Genomic DNA, 22,552 nt, shown 5'->3' with positions numbered 1-22,552 from the left:
GTTTTAAGCTTTTATATTCTCCGTGGTGGGAGTCCCGTGCCGTGCAGACAGCATGAGAGCCTTGATGTGTTGCACAGCCACAGTTATGCCACACCCTGAAGAGACCCCAGACTGAGAGTAATAGTGACACCTTCCACCCCATTGCTGTACATGTGTATTAACTATAGTGGTGCTCTTCTCTCCTTCCCTGCCCCCAGGCCTGTCTGCGGAAGGTGGCGCCAAGCGCCAGGAGCACCTGTCTCGGTTTTCTATGCCTGACCTTAGCAAAGACTCTGGCATGAATGTCTCAGAAAAGCTGAGCAACATGGGCACGCTCAACTCCTCCATGCAATTCAGGAGCGCAGAGTCCGTCCGCAGCCTGCTGTCTGCACAACAGTACCAGGAGATGGAGGGGAACCTTCACCAGCTCAGCAACCCCCTGGGGTACAGGGACTTGCAGTCCCATGGAAGGATGCACCAGAGCTTTGATTTTGATGGCAGCATAGCAAGCAGCAAGCTGCCAGGGCAGGAAGGTGTGCGCATCCAGCCCATGAGTGAGCGCACTCGGAGGAGAACTACTTCCAGGGATGACAACCGCCGCTTCCGCCCTCACCGGTCCCGAAGGTCCCGACGCTCGCGCTCAGACAACGCCCTGCACCTAGCCAGCGAGCGAGAGGTCATCGCTCGGTTGAAGGAAAGGCCCCCTCTGAGAGCCAGGGAGGACTACGATCAGTTCATGCGCCAACGGAGCTTCCAGGAGAGCCTGGGGCAGGGGTCCCGGCGGGATCTGTACGGCCAGTGTCCCAGGACTGTGTCAGACCTGGCTTTGCAGAATGCCTTTGGGGAACGATGGGGACCCTACTTCACGGAGTATGATTGGTGCTCCACCTGCTCCTCCTCCTCAGAGTCCGACAATGAGGGTTACTTCCTAGGAGAACCCATCCCCCAGCCAGCCCGCCTACGCTATGTCACAAGCGATGAGCTCCTGCACAAGTACAGCTCTTACGGTGTCCCCAAATCCTCCACCCTAAGTGGCAGAGGACAGTTGCACAGCAGGAAAAGACAGAAGAGCAAAAATTGTATCATTTCCTAATGTGATTGGGGTCGGGGAACAGGGGAAGATGGGAGCTAAGAATGTAAACTCAGAAACGTGCACTGTCGTGAATTCCCAAGTCCTCTTGGGGATGGTTCCTAGCGGAGAGATGGAGAAGGCTCTCAGTTGAGGGAGGCAAGGCTGCGGGTCGACTTGGCAGATACACTTGATGTCACAGTTTTGGGCATGTTAAATATGATTTGTACATTCCACTTTGGAAACACGGGCTGTGGAGGCCAGGGTAGGTCATGTCCTTCCAAGGTGGAGTGGCCATTTACCAGATGACACATTGTAACCTGCTCACTTAACAATATTCTTTCTGGTTCTCTTCCTTTTAGGATCCCTTTTCCAGTAAATACTTTATTAGCCAGGACCCCAAACTAAGTTATTTACATGTCCATTGTAAATGCAATGTAAATGAGAGTTCTGATAAAATATTTTTGTATTTTGTAATAACAGAAGAATTTCTATATGGTAGGATTCAGTGGGGACTTGCATGCATGTCCTCCATTATCTCTGAGTGGTAGTAGACGGTGGCCCAGGACCACCTGGCTTCTGTTTGTTTGTTTCCATTTGGTTTGGTTTTCTTTCTATACAAATCTGTTACATGTCAGTGAGACTCTTTTCAAAGAAGTATATTCAATTTGGCTTTTTTGTGGCTGAAAAAAAGAAAAATTAACTATTCTACCCAAAGCATTTTATGCTCTAGTCCGTCAAAAAGGAGCCATCTTTAAGTCTGTCCCCACCCTGAGTAGAATTTATTCCCTACAAAGTAAGTAGGTTTTTTTTTTAATTTCAATTGCAAATGTCGCTTTTGCTGATTAGAGATAACAACCAGTGTCAGTCCAGTTCTGTGAGAAATGCCATCCCTGTTTGGAATTATTGAAGTTGCTTAATGTCGATCTGTCCCTTGGGGGGAATCAAAGTGACTGTGAGTGGTGCCGACGTGTGCTGTCAGCATGGCGTTGTTTTGAATGTGGAGTTATTGTTTGGTGCTCATGTTTCCTGGATTGTGTTTTCTGCTTTCTACTTCCAAGGCAGCCAGAGCTGCTGCCTTAGCCTGACAGCTGTTTGTCCTCATACAGATGAGCTTCAGCGTCTGCCACTGCAGGGCGGAAGGACGCTGCGGGAGGGCTCTGGGTACTTGGTGTGGCACACATTACCCATGGATAGGGAACAAGGAAATCTGAAAACAAAAAGCAAGTAGATGTGGAAATGGGGAGGTGGGTGACAGAAAACCGGAGAGAAAGACCTTGTAGAGGGAAAGCAGAGCGGTGGCAGCCACCTTGACTAGTCCCCAGTGCTTTAGAGAGAATCCAATTTGACAAGCTTAGTCACCACGAGAGCTAGTTTATTACCCAAGAGGGTCAAGCTGCTGAGACGCTAGGGTAGCAACATGGAAAACAGACCTTGTGGCAGGAGAGATTTCCATTTTGAACTTTGAGGACTGTTGGTCAGACAGAAAGGCTCAAGAGTGAGTTTGCTTAAAGAAGACATTTCACTGCCGGTGAAATAAATATAACGTGAAATAAAACTTCTTGGCTCGCTTCAGTTTAAAAGAAAAAAAAAAACGAAGCACTTGCTCTTGGTCCATTCTCTTCCACTCCTCAGTGGACTGTGGCAGAAATCCACTGGAGGACCCATCCTTCGTGAGATGTGCTGTCCTTGTAATGCACAGTGTGTCTCCGTGGCCATTTGCCGTGATAAGGCGAGCATGGTCCCTTTTCACTATAGTACTTAACATTTTCTAGGGGATTTTTTTTTTAATGGAGAGAATGTGAAAAGTGGCTTGTCAGACGCCATTCTAAATGGGTCTGGGGGAGAGGAGATTGAAAAGGATGCGAGGATGATACTCCAGGATGTATTAAAATGAATTGCTTTTTTAGGTATTAATATGACATTTGTCATTGTCACTGATTTTTTTGAAAAAGCAATGCAAATGTTGGTTGTGGCTGTTTTCCGCATGCTATCTTCATATCTAAATGTTTCATTAATTATCCAAGCCTCTGGAGAATTAACTTTATTACGTTTGTATAGTAAGTTAATAAGCTGCTTGGCAAACTGTTTAAGAGATAATACGCAGCACCATGCCACTGTCGTGGCGGGTTTCTGGTAGACACTGGGTGAGTCCGATTTGGAGCTTTGCATTTGCTGATTGGTGAGAATTAAAAGACATTATTGAGAAACGGGAGGGAAAGGAGATCGCTTAGCAAATGGTTGAAAGCACATATCCTCTCTGGCCCCAAATCCAATGAAAGAAATTCTCCCATTGGAAGTTGTTTTCTCCCTCTGTCCTTGGCAGAGTGCCTCTTCCATTTCCCAGATACAGTTCAAATCACCCTCAGCCCGAAGAAGAAAGCAGCCAAGAAACGACTTAAGTCGCATCAAGATCATTCTGGCCAAAACTTGACATATAATGAGATACAGGCTTCGGGGTCCACCTGTTCACCACCTCCTTCGATTTCTTCCCATCCTAAATGCGGCCAGGCGCATTACAGAGAATTTGAAGAAGGCCAGTTCCTCACAGAGGCCGTGGGTCCTTCAAGTGACTGCCCAGTAATGCGCAGAACATCACTGAACTAGCATTTCTCTACCTTTAAGTCATAACTGAGATATAAACCCCCAGAATCTCATTCTCAAAATTCAATTGCATCCTTTTCTGGGGTGAGAATTTAAGCTCCTCCCTGATTCCCCCTGTGTATCCTTTACCTCTTATTGGCCGAGTTTCCCTGCTGAGTGGAGCCTGTACTCAGTTCCTTTCTATCGTGATTTTATCTTCTCTAGGCCAGTTTCCGGAAGATTCATCTCTCCCCACTTTTCTCTTGTCTTTGATTATTTGGTTGACTTTTTTTTTTCCCATCTCCTATTCTTGGGCTGGCTTTGCTCAGAGGTACAGCTTTACAACTGAGTCCATCTCCTCCCGCTGCCAGACCCAGCACCAGCTAAGCCAGCATTCTTCTCCAGTCTAAGGAATGCATGAATCATTGAAAGCTTGCTGAGAGGTCTTGCTAGCACACCTCACCTTTGATACTGTGAAAAGGTTCCATGCTGACGCAGTAGCATTGAGCGTGGCATTCGGGGACCCTTCCTTCTGTCTTGTGGGGTTGTGGATCTTCTACCGCATGGGAAGGTAAATGAGGGACTTCAGTCCCTGGTGTTTAACGTGCACCGAGGAGAATTGCTGGTGTTGGGTGTTTGAAACCCTGAGTCCACAGTCTGTGGTCCATCCTTTGCTCTCCACGCAGCTGCGTGAGCAGTCTGGATTTTTCTAATAATACGGAAAGTCACAATTTCTTCCTGTAGAACGCTCCCCCTACAGAGCTGTGACAAGATGGCATTTGCTGTTCCTTTTCTGGAAGTTTCCACTTCTTATGACCTCCTAGCCATTTTTGCCTTCAGGTGGGGCCAGCGCTGGCATGGATATAGCACTTAGGCTCTCCCTGCCAGCAAAGCAGATGACAGCCATGGGTTAATGTAGACTTTCCAAGGAAAGTCGGTTCTTGTCCCAGGCATCTTTCCAACTAGTCCAAAGGGGCTGGTTGACTAGAGCAGGTCTTCTCTGTCTTCTAACACATCTCATTCGTGAGCTGATTCTTCCCTGGGTCCCTGGGAGAGAAGCCGTGCGGTAGACATCTAGGAAACATCCATCATCAGGGACCAGGGGACTCGAGTCCCTCTTCCTTCCACACTGTGCAAGCTAAAGGAAGCTGACCCCTTAGGCCAAACGAGGCTCTCTTGGGCCCGCGTTTCCATGCTCAGGGTCTTTGCCAGTTCCGTGGGCAGCTCCTGCTCACTCTGCTGAGGTCAGATAAGAGTCTGGTTCCTCATCTGACCCCACCTTACAGGGACGTAGGACACTTGCATTCCAAAGGGCGGTGTCCTTTGCATACTCCTGACAGAGACCAGACGCTGTGCTTCACAAAGATCCACCTATGGCCAAGGAAAGTGGAAAACCGAACCAGTGGCCTGAATGTCACATGCAGGCAGAGTCGTTATTGTCACCTGGGTGGCATCTTCAGGCTCTGCAGATCAAGTTTCCACAATTTCCTCTACTGATCTTGCAGACAGTGGCAGGTTAGCATCTTTTGAGAGGATTGACATCTCTTTGAGCATAAGGGAAACAGGAATGAAACCTTCACCTTCTCGTCAGCCGTTTGCCCCAGAGTTTGACCATACAGAAGCCGTGAAGGTCAGGCTGGAGGAAGGACTGGTTTCTTTTTCTGTTTTCTCATATTAGGAGTCCAGTCATCACAAGCCCCCTATAGAGCATGACTCACCTTTGGAAGCTTTTGCTATTATAGAAATTCATTTCCTGCTTCCAAAACCAGCCTCCCTTGGAGAATTAAAAGGAGACTGGAAAGGTCACGTGCTATTAGCAGACATTTCTATGGTTCAAATGTGGTGAGCTCACAAGATAGATGTCTAGTTCTATCTTGAGCATTTCCTAAGAAAAACTTGATGGTCTAGGCATTTGACCATGCATGTTCAATAGGTCGCCAATCAAACATCTCTGAATTTCGGGAGGTCACTTGCCAGTAAGACCTCCTCTTGAGTCTGTCTAGCAGAATTCCATTGTTTTCAATAAAGTATTCTGGTTTAGTCCTGACCCTGAGTTAACAACCTAAGACCTATGACTCCTCCGTATTCTTCAGCAAACTAGGCCAGCATTTATTCTCTCAGACTCGTTCCTTCCTGCACAGAGTTGCTTTGCCCAGATCCTATTTAATTCCACAAGCATAAACCAAACCTCAGAGGGCCCAAGAAGGTAAAGCAGGCTGGAGTTTGTGTTATCTGTAAGTGTCAAGCTGTTTGTTAGGAAGGCCTGTCAGGGGCCTTTGGTGTGGGCTCTGCCAGAGACTGTTCTGAACACTTTGCTTGAGATCCGTGCCCTGTAAAGTGGATATGATGTTTTACTGATTCTGTAATACATTTGTAAACTTCCAATAAAATTTGAATAAAAGAAATGTTGTCGTTCTTCTCAATCTTCACTCGCCTCCCAGATTTTGAGCGTGGCCTTGGCCTTTGGGAATCCTAAGGAAGATAAAAAGCATTTGAGTCTGAGAATGATATTTACGGCAGGCCTTCGAGCTGTATTTAAAAATGATCTTTAGAGCAGACCTTGAGTGTAATTTAACATCCGACAAAATAACAATAACAGGTTCTACCCCAGGGCCTAGGACTTCCTGAGTCATTGACTTCTGACCAGGATTGCAGTAGCAGGCATAAAATTGTTTCCAATGGGATTCGGATCCAATCAGAAATTAGTTAGTTACTCCATAAGAAGCAGGCCACTCTTGCATCAGTAGGCAAATCTTGCCGACAGGTTGGTATCGCAGCATGTGGGTAAGCATGCTGGTCCAGCCCTGGGCAAGACCATTGGTGTCTTTTTCCTCCCTAGCACTTGCAGGCACTGTGACAGCTAGCCAGCAGGGAGGGCATTTCCTGGTTGGTTTGAGGTTAACGTCTCTATGTCCTTCACCCAAATTATGTTGTGTCTTCAGAAATAGGGTCTTATGTAGTTATTGTGGGTAACCAAGGGCAAGGGGAATAGCCCGGCTTGTTTTGGAATCCTCTCAAACATTATTTAAATTGTATTTTGCAGTTAGCTTTCTAGCTAGTTTCCATGTGACTTTTCATAGATCCTCACTTTTTTATTAGCCTGCCCAGTACCTCCTCTTCCATCTACCCCTCTTCTTTCTTTTCCCATGTGTTCTATCCCCCCTCCCTTACACGTTTTAAGTTGGAGTATGAGATAGTAGACTTCTATATGGCTTTTCATACCCAGTTCTTTGGATCATCCCTCCCCATCACCCATGTTCCCCAGTCCCCCATGCCCTGCTTAAGCCTTCTCACCATCCACGTTCTGCCTTCACTTTACCTAAAACTTCCTACCGCTTTCCCTTAATGTGCTCCTCAAAAGGCTCCTTTCTTGTTTCCTGGATTTCACTTGTGTTTCAAGTTAAACACCAAATAAAAGATTTGAAGCCAGGATCTGTATGAGAAAAGACAGGATGTTTATCTTTCTGGGCCTGCGTTACGTCACTCAGGATACTTTTTCCAGTTCCATCTATTTACCTGCAAATTTCATGATTCCATTTTTCTTTAGCTGCGTAGTATTCCACTGTGCTTATGGACCACATTTTTCTTATCCATCTCTGATGTACACCTAAATTAATTCCATTTTCTGACAATTATAAATAGAGCAACAATGAACATGGATGTGTGAGTGTCTCTCAGTAGTATATAAAGTTGTTGGGTAGATGCCCTGAGGTGGCATAGTTGGTATAGGTCATATGGCAAGTATATTTCTAATTTTTGGAGAAAGCTCCAGGCCGATACCCAGAGTAGCTACACTTCTCTACACTCCCCTCCCACCAACAGTGCACAGGAGTTCCCACTGGTCACACCCACCCCAGCATGTGTTACAGTGCACAGGAGTTCCCACTGGTCACACCCACCCCAGCATGTGTTACAGAGCACAGGAGTTCCCTGTGCACACCCACTTCAGCATTGTTACAGTGCCCAGGAGTTCCCACTGGTCACACCCACCCCATCATATGTTATAGTGCACAGGAGTTCCCACTGTCCACACCCACCCCAGTGTGCATTGTCCCTTGTATCCCTGATGATGGCTATTCTGCCTGGGATGAGATGGACTCTTAAAGTAGTTTTATTTTCTGTCTCCCTGATGGCTAAGGATGCCGAGCACTTTTCAAAATGTTTTATAGCCATTTTCATTTCTTATTTTGAAAATTTTGTTCCGTTCTTAAGCCCATTTTTATTGGGATTCTTATTTCTTAATATTTTGTTCTTATTATTGACACTAATTGCAGTGACCATCTAACAAAGATTCCCTCCCATTGTGTCAGCTGCCTTTTCACAGTTTTCTTGGCTGTGCAGCAGCTTTTTAATTTCATGAGGTCCCATTGTTGATTGGTGGCCTTATTTCCTGTGCTCTTGGAGTCTTATTTGGGAAGTCCTGGCCTGTGCCTATAAGATGAAGCCGCCTGCTTTCAGCTCTAGCACTTTCAGGGTCTGATTTTTGGAGGACCCTGATTTATATAGAGTTGAGATTTTTTGCATGGTAAGAGATAAGGATCTAACTTCATTTCCTACATTTTAAAATCCAGTTTCTCCAGCACAATATTTTCCCAGTATAAATTTTGTATGTCTTCCTCCAAAATCAGACAACTGTAGTTGTATTGGTTTATAACTAGGTCCTCAACTCTCTTCCATTAACCATGTTTCTGTACTGTGCCATGCTGTTTTTGTTACTATGACCCTGTAGTATAATCTGAAATCAGTTATGGTGACACCACCCACAATGTTCTTTTTCTTTAGAACTTTTTCTTTGCTTTTGGTGATTCCATCTAAATTCTTGGAGTGTTTTTCCCATGTCTGTAAAAACTGGCTCTGGAATTTTGATTGAATCTGTAGCTTACTTTAGAAAGGATGGCCATATTCACAATATTAATTCTTTATATCCATGAACATGGGAGGTTTTTCCATCTTCTAGTCTCTTCCTCAATTTCTTTCTTCATTAAAATTTTCATTGTATAAGTCTTACTTTTTCTCATTAAGTTTATCCCTAGTGAGGTGAATGGAGGAGGGACTTTTGTGTTTGATAGGACAGTTGTTTGTTTTTCCTTATTTTGTGTATTTGCACACACACACACACACACACGTGTGTGTGTGTAAGAGAGAGAGAGAGAGAGAGAGAGAGATAGAGAGAGAGAGAGAGAGAGACTATTGTAAATGATATTGTTTCCCTGCTTTCTTTTTTAGCCTGTTATTGGTATGTAGGAAGTTTAACTAGATAACAGTGTTTTCCAATTTAAAGGAGTAACAGTGCCTTAGGCTCCATAATGAAGCCATGGGCATTTCAAGTACTATCAACTGCACATGCAGAAAGCAAAAATCAAGAGTTCATGGCCCTGAATTATAATCAGATGATTTATAATATAATGAAAGAACCATCATTAAAGAAGTGGAGATTTAAGAATAATCAAATCCATATGGATTGGGAAAATGTTACTGAGAAATAAGTATATATTAGCAAATGGAATAAATTACCATATTTTAACATGCTTCCTTCATGGACCTAGTGCTAATTACAGTGTCATTGTTTATTGGAAAATGTGCCTAAGCAAGCAAGGACAAAATCAGGGCACACTTAGTGGGTAATAGGACTCTGTACTGAATTGGAAATAAGTTGCATGCTACACACAGTTTAATAAAGCTCCAATGGCAGAAAGCACAGAGTCAGGGAATAATAGTGATATTTTCCACCCAATACCAAAAAGATACTTGAAATAGCAAATGTTATTCTGGAAAATGCTGCCATCCAAAGTTCTGGAGACAGGAAGGCTGTCCATTTTTCCTGGAGATAGTAAGGCTGTCCATTTGTCCTGACATCTAGACTCTTTTCTCTCTCTTATCAAGTGGAAAACAGATCTTTTTAACTGAAAATAAACACCATGAGATTGACAGGGGTAGGGAACAAAGGAATATGATTATACACCAAGGTCAATAGTCAATAGTAAATTTCCCTGGTGCAGAAAGAAAAGGAACTATTGTCCTTTTGTTTTAAAATTATTTCCAGATAAAGGCTCAGAATCTGAATAGGTCTGCTTATTTGTAAGTCCTGCCTATCAACTTTTCTAGGTTGTCTCTCAGGTCTCGTGAGATGAGGATTTGAAATTTTCTGTATACTGAATATGTTTTTGCTCACCAAATACCCATGTGTCCCAACTCCGATACCTGCCCCCTGGCAGTCCGGCAGGGTTGTGTGATGGAAAAGTAAGGCGGTGGTCAGCCTCCGTGTTTGTCACTCACCTCCAGCCATGCTGAACTAACCGTCCATGCTGAGATGTTTGATCATCACATAGAAGCGGATGTACCCCTGAGTCACTGCTTCCACATAAAAAGAATTGCTCTAAAAAGAAAATAATCCTTCCTCATGTTAGCTGAAAAGATTCAGGAGGAAACTTTGTGCTACAGGGTAATCCAGCCTGCTGGGAGTAATAGGTGGAGATCAGTACCCAGTGACCCTCCAGGTCTCTTTCAAATCTAGAAGTTACAGTCAGGAACATCACGGGATGGTGCGAAGTTCTGAAGGCAGATGGGCTTAGCACTTTGGATACATGTTTTTTGTGCGGTTGGTTGTTTAGTTGCTCTGATTTGGTTAAAAGTTACCCTCTAATCAGAGCCTGCAGTTATGCCGTAGGCCCAGCGAAAACACACCTATGGACTAGCAGCACCAGGAGGTTCTCACCATTGTTTCACAAGTAAGTGCTTAATAAATACTCCATGAATCCAAGGTGTAAAAGAACTAACTAGCCAGTTGAGGTGCGAAGATTATAGCCATTGCGTTGAGTCCTTAAGTCTGGAAAGAGAAAGGAAGACCTCCCCCTCCACGGAACGGCAGAGGCTGTGGAGGAGAATCCCGGTGCTGAGCTCATTAGGCGGTATACTCGCTGCTAAGATAATCACCGAGTCCCTACTGTGGACGTTAGTCCAAGGCCACGGATAGGGCAAAACAGCAAGTCAGATGAATTTCCACTCTCACTGGGGGGTCTGCTCTGTTTATGTCTTTTCTTTTTCCAAATCTGGAATTTGTTTTATGACAATAAAAATACTCACAGTTATTTGATTATTTGAGCTATCTGATATAAAAATACTAAATCATGGAAGAAGAGCAAATCACGTCTGTCTGGAGCCAGGACCCCTAACCTGCCTGCCTTGCTTTCCCGTTGTGTGGATCTCCTAGGAAACCCTATCTTCCCTAGGTGTCCTTTGAATTGAGTCCATGGCTCCTATTCCCCAGCCTTACTTACCCTAAGAACCTCCAACCTGGTGCTAAGGAAGGGTGCTTCCTTCTACAGTTGCTTAGGTCCATTGTTGTTTCTGTAGCCCCGCCCCTAGCCAGGAGTTCAGAAGAATGAGTGTTTTCAAGAGGGTGGACATCCCCAGGGAAATGTTCCAGTCATTCCTAACTGAAATTTTCACCGCACCAGCCAAAAGGCTCTAGGAAATCAAGGAATTCCTCCCAGGGTCGCCCCTGATGCCATCATCTGAGATCACTCAAACAGCAAAGCCTCTCCTCCCCAGATGGCTACCCTTGAAGAGCTGAGACAGAAGGTAACTTCCTAGCAGCCACTGAGTGTTTTGAGGACATTCACCCTTGCCTAGGACACACATGTCCCCAAAGCACTCTTTTTGTAACAGCAGACTTCATCAGAGCAGCCTTCTTCTTTCTCCTCTTCCTGCTCTTTATTTTAAAAAATTAATGCCACGCAAAGTATTTTATAAATAAATTGTTTTAATATTGAGGCCAAGTGTGGGACACGATAGCTCAGAGCAGGAACAGGTTCTAACCTCACATGCTGACGGCTGCACACAAAGTCCTTAGAGAGGGCAGTGAGCTGTTTTGAACAGGACAAACTATAGAGGAAGCCTGGAAGGAAACAGACTCCGGGGAGCAAAGGCACCGGGAATCACTTACACTGCTGCCTTCACGGAGTCTGCTTCTGCTTCCTGCTTCTGCTTCCTTCCCACCTCTGGATGTGTGCAGAAGGCCCTTGGTGGCTACTGAAAGCATCTTGCTTCAGGTAAAGCACAAGTATAATCATGGGATAAGCCACATCCAAGATGTTAACTGGTAGCGAAGGAGGCTTCAAGCTTGTCAAGAGTTTCCCCGCTTAGGCCAGAGCAGTGGACTTGAGGAACCCCGGCACCTATGGTGGGTGGGAAAGCCGGAAGGCACTCAGGCTCCTCCCCTTCCTGGCTTCATGGTTCTCCATTTTCAAAATCAGAGCAGAGCACACCTTTCTGACTCACCCCGATGGGTTTTTGTCCACCATGATAACAACAAAGAAAACCCCGTCCCAGGAATAGCCGGGGAATCTTTGATAAGCTTCTCAGGTGAATATTACTTAAACTTCCAAGCGGTACGCATTGCTAATTTGTCTAGGGATTTTGTTAAGTGAATAAAATGTCAGTGAGTCATCTATATTTTGTGCCTGCTGACCGATTCTCTCAAGATGTTTTCGTTGTTTTAATTAAATGTGAGTGGGGGGAGGGGGCACGTGTGAGTACAGATGCCCCCCGGAGTTCAGGGAGGATACGGAGTTTACAGGACCTTGTGGCTTCACAGCATGGATGCTAGGAATCCAATCAAGTCCTTCACAGAGCGGTATTCACTTCTAATTGCAGAGCCATCTCTCCAGCCACTGTGTCAGGTTGGTTAGAGATTCCCTTTCTCTTTCCTCTGAGACTACACTGTGAAGCTCTGGTTATAAACTGGCCTTCTTTCCTTCGTGTCTGTCATCGGCTGCCATGAGGGGAAGTGATTCCTAACACCAGGGCTCCAGAGGCTCCGCACTCTGCAACACCTGGACCCGGGGACCCTCACCCAGGGCCTGACTCCATGGACAGTAAGGAGGATGGCAGCATTTTTCATACATGCATGTGTGTATGCTGTAGGTTCATAGAGGTTTGCTTTTCCAGTAATTATTACGTCTGGCAAAGCAGGTCAGATTCGGTGTGCCGCATGAAGTCTACCAAAGATATTTTGGACATAAGCGCTTGTGACAGAAAGTTTTAAGGAAATTCCATGAACTTACTATTTCTTAGAAGCCTGTTGGTCGAATGAGAGTGTGTGGGAAGCGAAGCCCAAAGACCAGCGAGAAGAGGCAAGTGTGGTGAGACTCTTGAGAGGAGCAACAGAAGAGCAATCAGAATGTCCCCGGAGTTTGAGCAAGCCATAGGCACTGACAATTGTGCATGGAATATTTTGTCATTTCCCACTTGTTTATCTTCCTTATGGCATGCTGGGCTTTCTTTTTCCATTTATTTATTTGTTGGTTTAGGACAGGGTGTCATATGTACTAGGCTGGTCTTGAACCTGCTCTGTTGTCGTGGGTGATCCTGAGCTTCTCATTCTCCTGTCTCACCTCCTGAGTCCTGGATTACAGGCATACAGCGCCAGGCCCTGCTTCCTGTGGTACCAAGTACTGTCAAGCAACCTCCATCACTGTGATGGGTGCCTGATTATAGAATGAGGGAATATTTAGTTTAGCTGTGCTTTCAGAAGTTTCTGTCCAGCATTGCTTGATGCTGCTGTTTTGAGTCGGTGATAACACAGTCCAGCATGGCAGAAACACATGGCAAAGGTCTATTCACTTCATGGTGATTGGGAAGCAAAGAGAGACAGGAAGAGGCTAGAGTCCCAGAATCTAACTGCTTCTCACAAGAACCCCCCAAAAGTTTCTACCACCTCTGATGCCACTGATAGTATTGGTGGCTAATGACCAAATCTTCAGAACTTGGAGTGTCGTGCACCGCGCCCCCGTGTCTGCGCTAGGTGCGCTATTACCCAGTTCGCGAGCTTCAGGCAAGGGAGCTGGAGGTTAAAATACACAGACACACACAGACAGAGAGACAGCGACACGGGTCATCCTTGAATTCCCCAAGAATGCCTGCCCGCTTTATTGTGTTCGGGGGCAGATTATATAGAGATAGACACACCCCAGCCAAACCCACCTGAAACCACTCTCCTGCCATCAGGAACTCCTGAAGGTCTCGTGCTCAGAGCATCTGTAGGCACTCAGATAGGGATTACAAGAAATTTAGGGTCTGGGGTCCCACTGCTCCCAACATTGGAGGGCACATATAAAACCATGAAACGGTGTTTCTTGCTCTGTGCTAAGTACAAGAAGGCCTTTGGGGTGTTTTTTAGCCTGTGATCATTTTAGTTGTTAAGATTTGAAGTTCTCAGGGCTGCAGATGGCTCAGCGATTAAGAGCACTGACTACTCTTCCAAAGGACCTGGGTTCAATCCCTAGTACCCACATGGCAGCTCACAACTGTCTATAACTCCTATTCCAGGGGACCCAACACCCTCACACAAACACATGCAGGCAAAACACGGATGTACATAGAATACAAATTAATTAATAAAATTAGAAGTTCTCAACAAGCAGCATAAAAGCAAACTTGGTCAAATCTAGATGGTCTTTACAGCAGTGACTTTTAAAGCATTAAGACACAGGCAGTCAGAGAGGCTGCCGATCCCGTCCTCTCCTAGTGCTCACTTCTTACATGTACACATAATAGTTAAGGACAGTGAGCCTATAATTCACGATCCTAGAGAAGCTAAATAAGAAGGTGAACCCAAAGAAAAACATATAGGCATCCTGAACATTACCTTCATCAGGCAATGAAAGGAGACAGAGACAGAGACCCACATTGGAGCACCGGACTGAAATCTCAAGGTCCAAATCAGGAGCAGAAGGAGAGAGAGCACGAGCAAGGAACTCAGGACCCCGAGGGGTGCACCCACACACTGAGAAAATGGGGATGTTCTATTGGGAACTCACCAAGGCCAGCCTGCCTGAGTCTGAAAAAGCCTGGGATAAAACCGGACTTGCTGAACATAGTGGACAATGAGGACTACTGAGAACTCAAGAACAATGGCAATGGGTTTTTGATCCTACTGTACGTACTGGCTTTGGGGGAGCCTAGGCAGTTTGGATGCTCACCTTACTAGACCTGGATGGAGGTGGGTGGTCCTTGGACTTCCCACAGGGCAGGGAACCCTGATTGCTCTTTGGGCTGATGAGGGAAGGGGACTTGATCGGGGGAGGGGGAGGGAAATGGTGGGGAGGAGGCAGAAATCTTTAATAAATAAATAGAAAGAAAAAGAAAAGAAGAGAAAAGAAAAAAATAGTTATCCAACCTAGACTTTGTGCTCAAGGAAACTACAAACCTTATCTGAACAATGACAGACTCATCCCTACACATGTGCATTTTACGTATAGCATTGGGGAAAGGAGTTTTGTTCTAATTAGGGTAGGGTTTTCAGCTGCTGGTGTGTGTTTATAAGGCATCTTGGTGTAAACTGATTAGCCTCCAGTATGAGGCTGCAAAATGCTGTCTCCTGAGTATCCCAGGGAGAAGGAAGGGTATAATGCATGCTTGGTCCATCATAGGGTTGACATCTGCCGTTGGGTCCTGGTATCTGGGCCTCCCATTCTCTAGCACTTTGCTAAAGTTCATCAGGACAGACAGTGTCCCCTAAACTCTAGGATCCCACTCTGATTAGAAGGAAAAAAGCATTGTCAGCAATATAGCCAGTAAGAGAATCCTCCAGTCTTCCCTGTCTCTCTGTACACACCAGAGCCGACCTGAAACGCCGCGTGCACCTCTCCGGAAGGGAAAGCTCAGTAATGGATAAGCCTCTTGCTGCATCCTCTGCCAGGGGCTCCAGCTCTTCAGTGTGCATGTGCCACACTCACCTTAGGTTTGCACCTTCAAGATTACACACTACAACCCTGAGTGACTTTCTCATCTTGAGATTTGATTTCTGCCCAAGAAGGAGGAGTCTGAGCGTTTTATTTTCATAGTTCAAAGCAGGGGTTTAAAAGAAAATATTTTATGATTGTATTTGCTTTTGTTTTATAACACAAGAGCCAGTTTCCCATATTCTTCCCCTGCACCAGTCAATGCTTTATTCATGTTTGATGTATGAACCTGACTCACCGAATGTTGAAGGAACGGCCACTTGACATTTCTCTCCCAGCATAGAACAGCTGAGCCTGGAAGACCTGGAAAGACTATTCTAGATCAGAAGAAAGGAAATGTGTGTCATTGTGCTAAATGACTCGCTGGCATGATATATATAACATAATCATAGGTTCGTGACTTTGTGCTAAGTTTGGATAGAGAGCGTTATACACACTGAGCGAGTCTCACATCTCTTAGACTTGTTCAAGTTCAAATCTCTTCGAGCCAAATGAAAGCATTCAATTTAGAGACTCAGGCCATGAAAAGTTAAGAGTGCCTGCCGTCTCTTGGGAATTGAGTTGATTGTCCAGCACAGAAAAGAGTGTCTGTCCTGGTCGTAAGTACATATGGGAAGACTAGCCATCAGAAATTTTGGGCCACACACATAAGCATGATGTCCTATCCTATGGAGAAGTCGGAAGTGAGGATGGAGTTCCTAAGAGGAATGGAATTGGGGAAGTTCTGTTTGAGGCGTGTCTCTCTGGAGATGTAATATGACAACTGGCCCATAGAGAAATCAGTCTGTTAGGGACAGAGAGTTCAAAGTGGAACAATTTTATAAGGAAGAGCACTCACAACATCCAGTAGGGGAAAGGATGCCAATGTGGCTGGAGCAAGGATATGGTATTGTGGGGAGAGTCTCGGAGCCCACCAAGTAGGAGGAGTCCAGGAGGACAGCGCCAATGCGGATAGAACAAGAGTGATGTTGGGAGGGCTGAGAAGAGCACCGGTGTAGTACTAAGAGGACCACTCCATTGTGAGCCAGGTGGAGCTGTGCAGTATGGGTAGTGAGAAGGGGGTAGTGTCAGTGTGTGCACAGAGAGGGCAGGGGCACCAGTGTAGGCACAGTCAGTGAGAACAGGGGCACCAGTGTGTATAGAGTGAGGACAGGAGCACTAGTTTAGGTTCAGTGAGAACAGGAGCACCAGGAATGATTCTAGAACTTTAAGAATGAATTTTTGTAAGTGTGTGGGCTTGGTGGTATCTGGAGCTGGTTCTCTAACTAGATGGAGCCTACAGTCATGAGAGACTGTTCTGGTAGCATGGAGAACACTGAAAACCCACAGTGTGCACTATTTAAAGAAAAATAAAACAGGATAAATGCATATGGTGCTCCTGATTTACTTCTTGCGAGCTCTAAGGAATCCAGTGACTCTGTATAAAACCTTTGAACATTTGTGGGAAAATAAGGGAAACAGTGATGCTTCTGGTTCATTTTAGCATCTTTGGACAAAATTACAAAAGAAAAAATGAACTAAGTGGTGAAATTGACCAGCTCCAGGTGTACATAAATAATCTATGAGTTTCTAAGTGTGCCCTGGAAGAGATTCTTCTCTTCAGCAGCCCAAGAGCTCAAGTTGCAGAAAACTAAACCCAAGCCTTCATCATATGGTTACTTAGTTAAATGTTAATTTAATTCCCGCTATAGGCCTCACCAGCACCCTAGGGAATGGGTGCTGTAACTGGGATGGGGGAAGGAGGTCAATGCAGAAGAAGAAGGAAGGAGAGACAGGACAAACAACACCAATAATGTTTGATAAAGCCTCAAGAAACTATATTGTGTTGTGTTAAATATATAGATAGTAATATTAATATTTGTATATATAATGTTATACCACTTGAGCTGACAGGGTCACAAGAGCCATAGACTATCTAACAAAAACCCCATACCAAACATGAGAAACCATCTAAGAGTTGTTAGGGTAGTCCAAGCGGCTCTGAAAACAATATAGGCATTCATTGTTGCCCTCGGTTGCCTTTCAGAGGCTGAAGATAGTCCCTAGTTCTGAAGACACTGTACACACTTCAGACACAATACTCAGAAGATTCAAGTTGGGTCTCAACTACAAACCTTCTCCTGAAGTGTAGTTCATAGTATCAGAAAGTACTATGCGAGCCGCCAGGGGAAGAAAGCCATCCATCTTGTGATGTCACTATAACAATGGCCAGAATGGCAAGATATCCATAGAGGTGCAATAGTGGCATTCATATCTTGGTGGCAGCCAACAGATGTCTATAAATCCCACTCAACCAGAGAGAAATCAAGCCTGGTACTAGAATTCCAGCCAATTACCTAGGACAAGTGAGGTCATGGTCTTGGAAGAGAACCTCCTGCCGTCACTTTATGAACCAGAGTAACTAAATAACTGCATTCTGAAACTCATGCTCGTTAGTAGATGTAGCTCTCACCACTCATCAAAAATTTTGTTACAGAAAATGGAGACCATTACAGAACCCCATACCATGTCATAGTGCAGAGACCAGTGCATCGCGTGGAACCCAACCCCAACAAATACACCCGCAACTCAAGTCCTGTCCTAAGGCTCAGGGAGCACTGTGGATGAAGGGATAGAAAGAGTGTAAGAAACGGACAGAGGACTAGGAAGTCTGCTATGAGACTGTGTCTCCTAGAAATGGCAGGGAAGCTACACCCATGCGTCCTCAACAGTATGACTGACTAAACAAGACCTGAATAATAATAATAATATCAATAGACAGGCTAACACAAAGGGGGAAATAGCACAGAGTTCCACCCCTAAACCAAAGAACTAATAACTATTAAGAGAAAGTAAAGTAGCCTTTCCCAGGGACGAATCTTCTAATTGGTTATCCAGTACCAAGAATGTAGATTTACAAACATACAAGATACATTAAATGAACTCAGCAGGTTGTATTTACATATTTGTGCATATGTATATAACAGTAATAAAAGCAGGCCATTGATTTGAGGGGAGTATAGGGCGTATTTGCACAAGCAGAGCTGTTTAGAACAGTGTGGTTCATATGCACCTTTGGGATTGGCTGATCAATTTTGGCATTTCCTGGAACAAAATGGATAAGAAGCCTACTTTTTTGGATCTACATATACAGAAAACCTCTAGAACAAAATTTTTAAAAGCCTGTGTCATATTACAATAACAGGGAGTTATGGCCCATCAACCAACGTCCACATTTGAACCAACCCCCAAATTCAGAACCCTTTGAATGAAGGGAAAGCCAGTTCTCCTGAGGAAAGACCATGTTACAGTGTAAAAGAGTTTTACTGTTAGCCTTTCTCCAATCTCCCCCCAGAGGGATCTATGACCTTTTACTAGGGAAACTGTACACTGGAGCAAAGGATATATTTGAAGAGGGAACTATTAGATATTGGTTCTGAACTAATGGTGATCCAAGAGATCTCAGGAAGCATTATGGCTCTCCGGTAAAGTAGGGGTGGTGTAGGAAGTCCTGTATATGTGTTGCTTTTATTGGTTAATGAATAAAGAAGCCACCTTAGCCTGTGATAGGGCAGAGTAGAGCTAGTTGGAGGTGGGGGGGGGGGAACTAAACTGAATGCTGGGAGAAAGAAGGCAGAGTCGCAAGACATGTAGCCCGGCCAGAGACAGACAGAACTTTACTTGGTAAGTCAGAGCCACATGGTGATACACAGATTAATGGAGATGAGTTAGTTTAGGATATAAGAGTTAGCCAGAAATATGCTTGAGCAGTATTGCAAATAATATAGTTTCTGGGTGATTATTTCAAAGTCTGGGTAGCCAGGAACCAACAAGCGACTTCCCCCTACACTGGGGCTTATGGAGTTCAATTGATTTATGGAGTTTTGGCCAGTATCTCACTCACAATGGAGCCAATGGGACCTTGAACTCATGCGGTTATTTCCCCAGGTCTAGAATATATAATTGCGACAGATACACTTTGAAGTTGACAGAATCCCCACATTAGTTCCCTGGCCTGTGGAATGAAGGCTTGTTATGGTTGGAAAGGCCAAACAGATGTTTTTGGTGTTACCTTTAATGTGAAAAATAATGAACCCAAACCACTGTCTCATCCCTGAAGGGGTTAAAGAACTAGCTCCACCATTAAGGACTTAGGGGTGGTAGCTCTCCCTTTATCACAGATGGATCAAGGGAATGACAGTTGACTGTCCACAGCTTAACCAAAGTAGCAACTGTTGCAGCCACTGTAGTGGATATGATTTCCTTACTTGAGCAGATTAATACATCTCCTGGTATTGATATGAAGCTAAGTTTTGGAAAAGGCTTTTTTTTTTCGCCTATACTTTTTCATAAGGACCATCAAGGGACATTTGCTTTCAGCTGGCAAGGCCAGCAGTATAACTTACAGTTTTTACTCAAGGGCATATTAATTCTTCAGCACTGTGTCATAACTTAGTTTGAAGGGATCTTGATCACTTGTCTCCTCCACAAGGCATTATACTGGCCCACTGGATTGATGGGAAATAAATCTAAGCAAACTTCAAGGACCTTCAGCCTCTTAGGAATCCAGTGGTGTGGGGCATGCAGGTATTCTTTCTAAGGTGAAGAGTAAGTTATTGCACCTGGCTCCTTCAAGAAAGAAGCATGTGATTGGGCGATACCTATCTCATCTGCCTGTTCCAAATAACTGACACAGAGGCTTAATATTACTTATAAATGCTCAGTCAAAAGCTCAGGCTTATTACTAAGTAACTCTTATACTTTAAGTTAACCCATATTCCTTATTTATGCTCTGCCATGTAGCATACTCATCTCCTGCTCTGCATCTGACTGACAACTCCAGACTCCGCCCTTCTCCTTCCCATCATCCTTAGTTTGGTCACCCCACCTACACTTCCTGCCTGGCTACTGTATAAACAACATTTTATTAAACCAGGTCAAGTGCCAAATCTTTACAGTGTACAAGAGGATTATTCCACGGCAGAAGTAGTGTTTAGTTGGCCTATTTGGATTCTGGAAGCAGCCTATTCCTTACTTGGGGGTCTTACTTCAGCCCACATATTAAGGGGCCTGAAAAAGGAGAAGGCTCTTCAACAGGTCCAGGTTGCCTTGCAGACTGCTCTGTCACTTGGGCCATATGATCCAGCTGGCCCAATATTACTGATGGTACTTGAGGTGCCAGTGGCCGACAAGGATGGTGTTTGGAGTTTGGGTGGGTCCCCACAGATAGTTCACAGCAGAGGCCCTTAGAATTTGGAGCAGAATTTTACTGTCATCCACAGGCAATTATTTTCATTTTGAGAGATAGCTCTTGGCCTGCTATTGAGCATTAGTGGAAACCGAACCTTTGACAATGGGCCACCAGGCTGTCGTTTGACCTGACCTCCCTTTATGAGCAGTGTTATGTGACCCACCAAGCCATAAAGTTGAACATGCACAGGAAAAATCTATGATCCAGGATTAGATCCAAGAATCATCTGTATGAGAAGGGAGGAGGCAGAGAAAATACCACGTTCCTTTCTTGCCCAGAAAAGACTGCTGACTTCAGCTCTGCTCTCACTGGTAATAACATTTGCTTTCTTTTCTGAAATGCAAAGTCTAAATTGGGCTTTTCAGTGGCAAACGAAAAGACCCAAGAGGGCAGTTGTGTTCTCAGTGTTCACATTTGCTGCAGTCTGGCACAGACATAGGGCCAGCTGGTCACACCTTTGGGAAACTCCATGAGGTCAAGAAGATACCAATGCCTCTAGCCCATTAATTAGGATGCAGTGTCCACATTTCTGGACATTATCCTCTCCTAAAAGCCATTCAGACAACAAAAGCTAGTGGTTACTAATTAACCCAAGTAAAACACTGTCAGGGTGGCAAATCCAAAAGAAGCAGTCCGGCTGGCTTCCTTTATAACAGTTAATAAAAAACAATGTCTGTTCATACTGGTCACAAGAATCTCGAACAACACCAGTCAAAATTCCAATGCCGCCCTTCATTAAAATGGAAAACAAGACTCTAAAATTTATATGAAAGCACAAAGCACTCTAGAACCTGCCTGCCTAGAGTCTAGGTAAACAAAGCAACACAGAACAAAAAGAACAGTGTGGGAGGTATACCACTTCAATTTCAAATCACACTACAAAGCCACAGAGGGGCAGCAAACACATAGATGGAGGGAATAGGAGAGGACCCAGAATGAAACCTGCAAAGTGACTGTTTTCTGGTTTTGTTGTTGTTCTTGGGTTTTGGTTTGTTTTTTGTTTGTTTGTTTTGTTATTTACATAAATGCCAAAAATATACACTGGAGGAAAGACAGGCCCTAGGAAAATGATGTTGGGTAAATTATTATCCACACACAGAAGAATGAAACCAGATTCCTATCTCTCCCTCTGCCTACAAGTCAGTTCAACATGGATCAAAGACCTTAATGTGGACTGACGAGGGAGGGAGACTTGATTGGGGGAGGGAAAGGGGAGGCGGTGGTGGGGAAGAGACAGAAATCTTTAAATAATTAATAAAGAAATAAATAAATTAAAAAAAGAAAAAAATTGACAGAAAATAAGAATATTTCAACATAAGCGCAGACCAAGGTGGTTTATGGCCTACAAGACAGCACTACAGAAGGAATGGTATGCACAAAGGAGCAAGAAAGTCTCAGTCTTGAAAACAAAGACCTTAATGTAAGGCCTGAAACGTGGATACTTGAGGAAAACACAGGGCATATGCAAGGAATTCCTGAGAAGGACTCTGGTGGCTCAGAGAATAGGACTCGGCTGACAAATGCAGGAAATTAAAAAGCTTCAGCACAGCAAAGGAAAAACTGGAGTGAAGGAAAAGCCTAAAGGAGAAAACCAAACAGTGCAATCAATAAATAAGGTAATGAAGTGGATATGTGGTTCTCAAAGGGTAAAATACTAATGACTAACAAAGAAAAAATGTTCAACACCTTACCTATTATTAAAGGAGAAAAAAATGCTGGAGAAGATGTAGGATAAGAAATAGAAAGCAAAAACAGTAAATGCAAATTGGGCTTACAAACTAAGTAAATATCAGTTCTAATAATAGCTGTGTATCGATTAGAAAGCATTTATATCGTGTGTGTTAGCTCCTCCGCCTTGGCCTTTAAAAGCAGACTTAAATATGTTGTCATTCTCTCTCGGGATCAAAGAAAGAAATGATCATTTATTTAACCCCTAGAAGATCAGCC

At 44.4% G+C, this 22,552-nt stretch overlaps 1 protein-coding gene across 5 annotated transcripts in view; it reads left to right on the top strand.

Moving 5' to 3' along the window:
- Prickle2 (prickle planar cell polarity protein 2) overlaps positions 1-6,026 on the top strand; it is a 327,904-nt gene extending 321,878 nt beyond the window's left edge. For all 5 annotated transcript variants that reach the window (XM_050160238.1, XM_050160237.1, XM_050160241.1 and 2 more), the window contains one exon: positions 198-6,026. In XM_050160238.1, coding sequence (XP_050016195.1) covers positions 198-1,072 — 875 coding nt within the window. In that variant the 3' untranslated portion in view covers positions 1,073-6,026. The remainder of the gene's footprint in view (positions 1-197) is intronic.
- The last annotated feature ends 16,526 nt before the right edge of the window (positions 6,027-22,552 follow it).

Source organism: Alexandromys fortis, unplaced genomic scaffold (genome assembly GCF_014885135.2).
Source record: "Alexandromys fortis isolate MF-2015 unplaced genomic scaffold, M_Fortis_MF-2015_v1.1 scaffold_111, whole genome shotgun sequence".
In the NCBI taxonomy this organism is placed as follows: Eukaryota; Metazoa; Chordata; class Mammalia; order Rodentia; family Cricetidae; genus Alexandromys; species Alexandromys fortis.
Note: the sequence above shows the minus strand (reverse complement) of the source record. Positions and strands in the feature narration are given on the sequence as shown.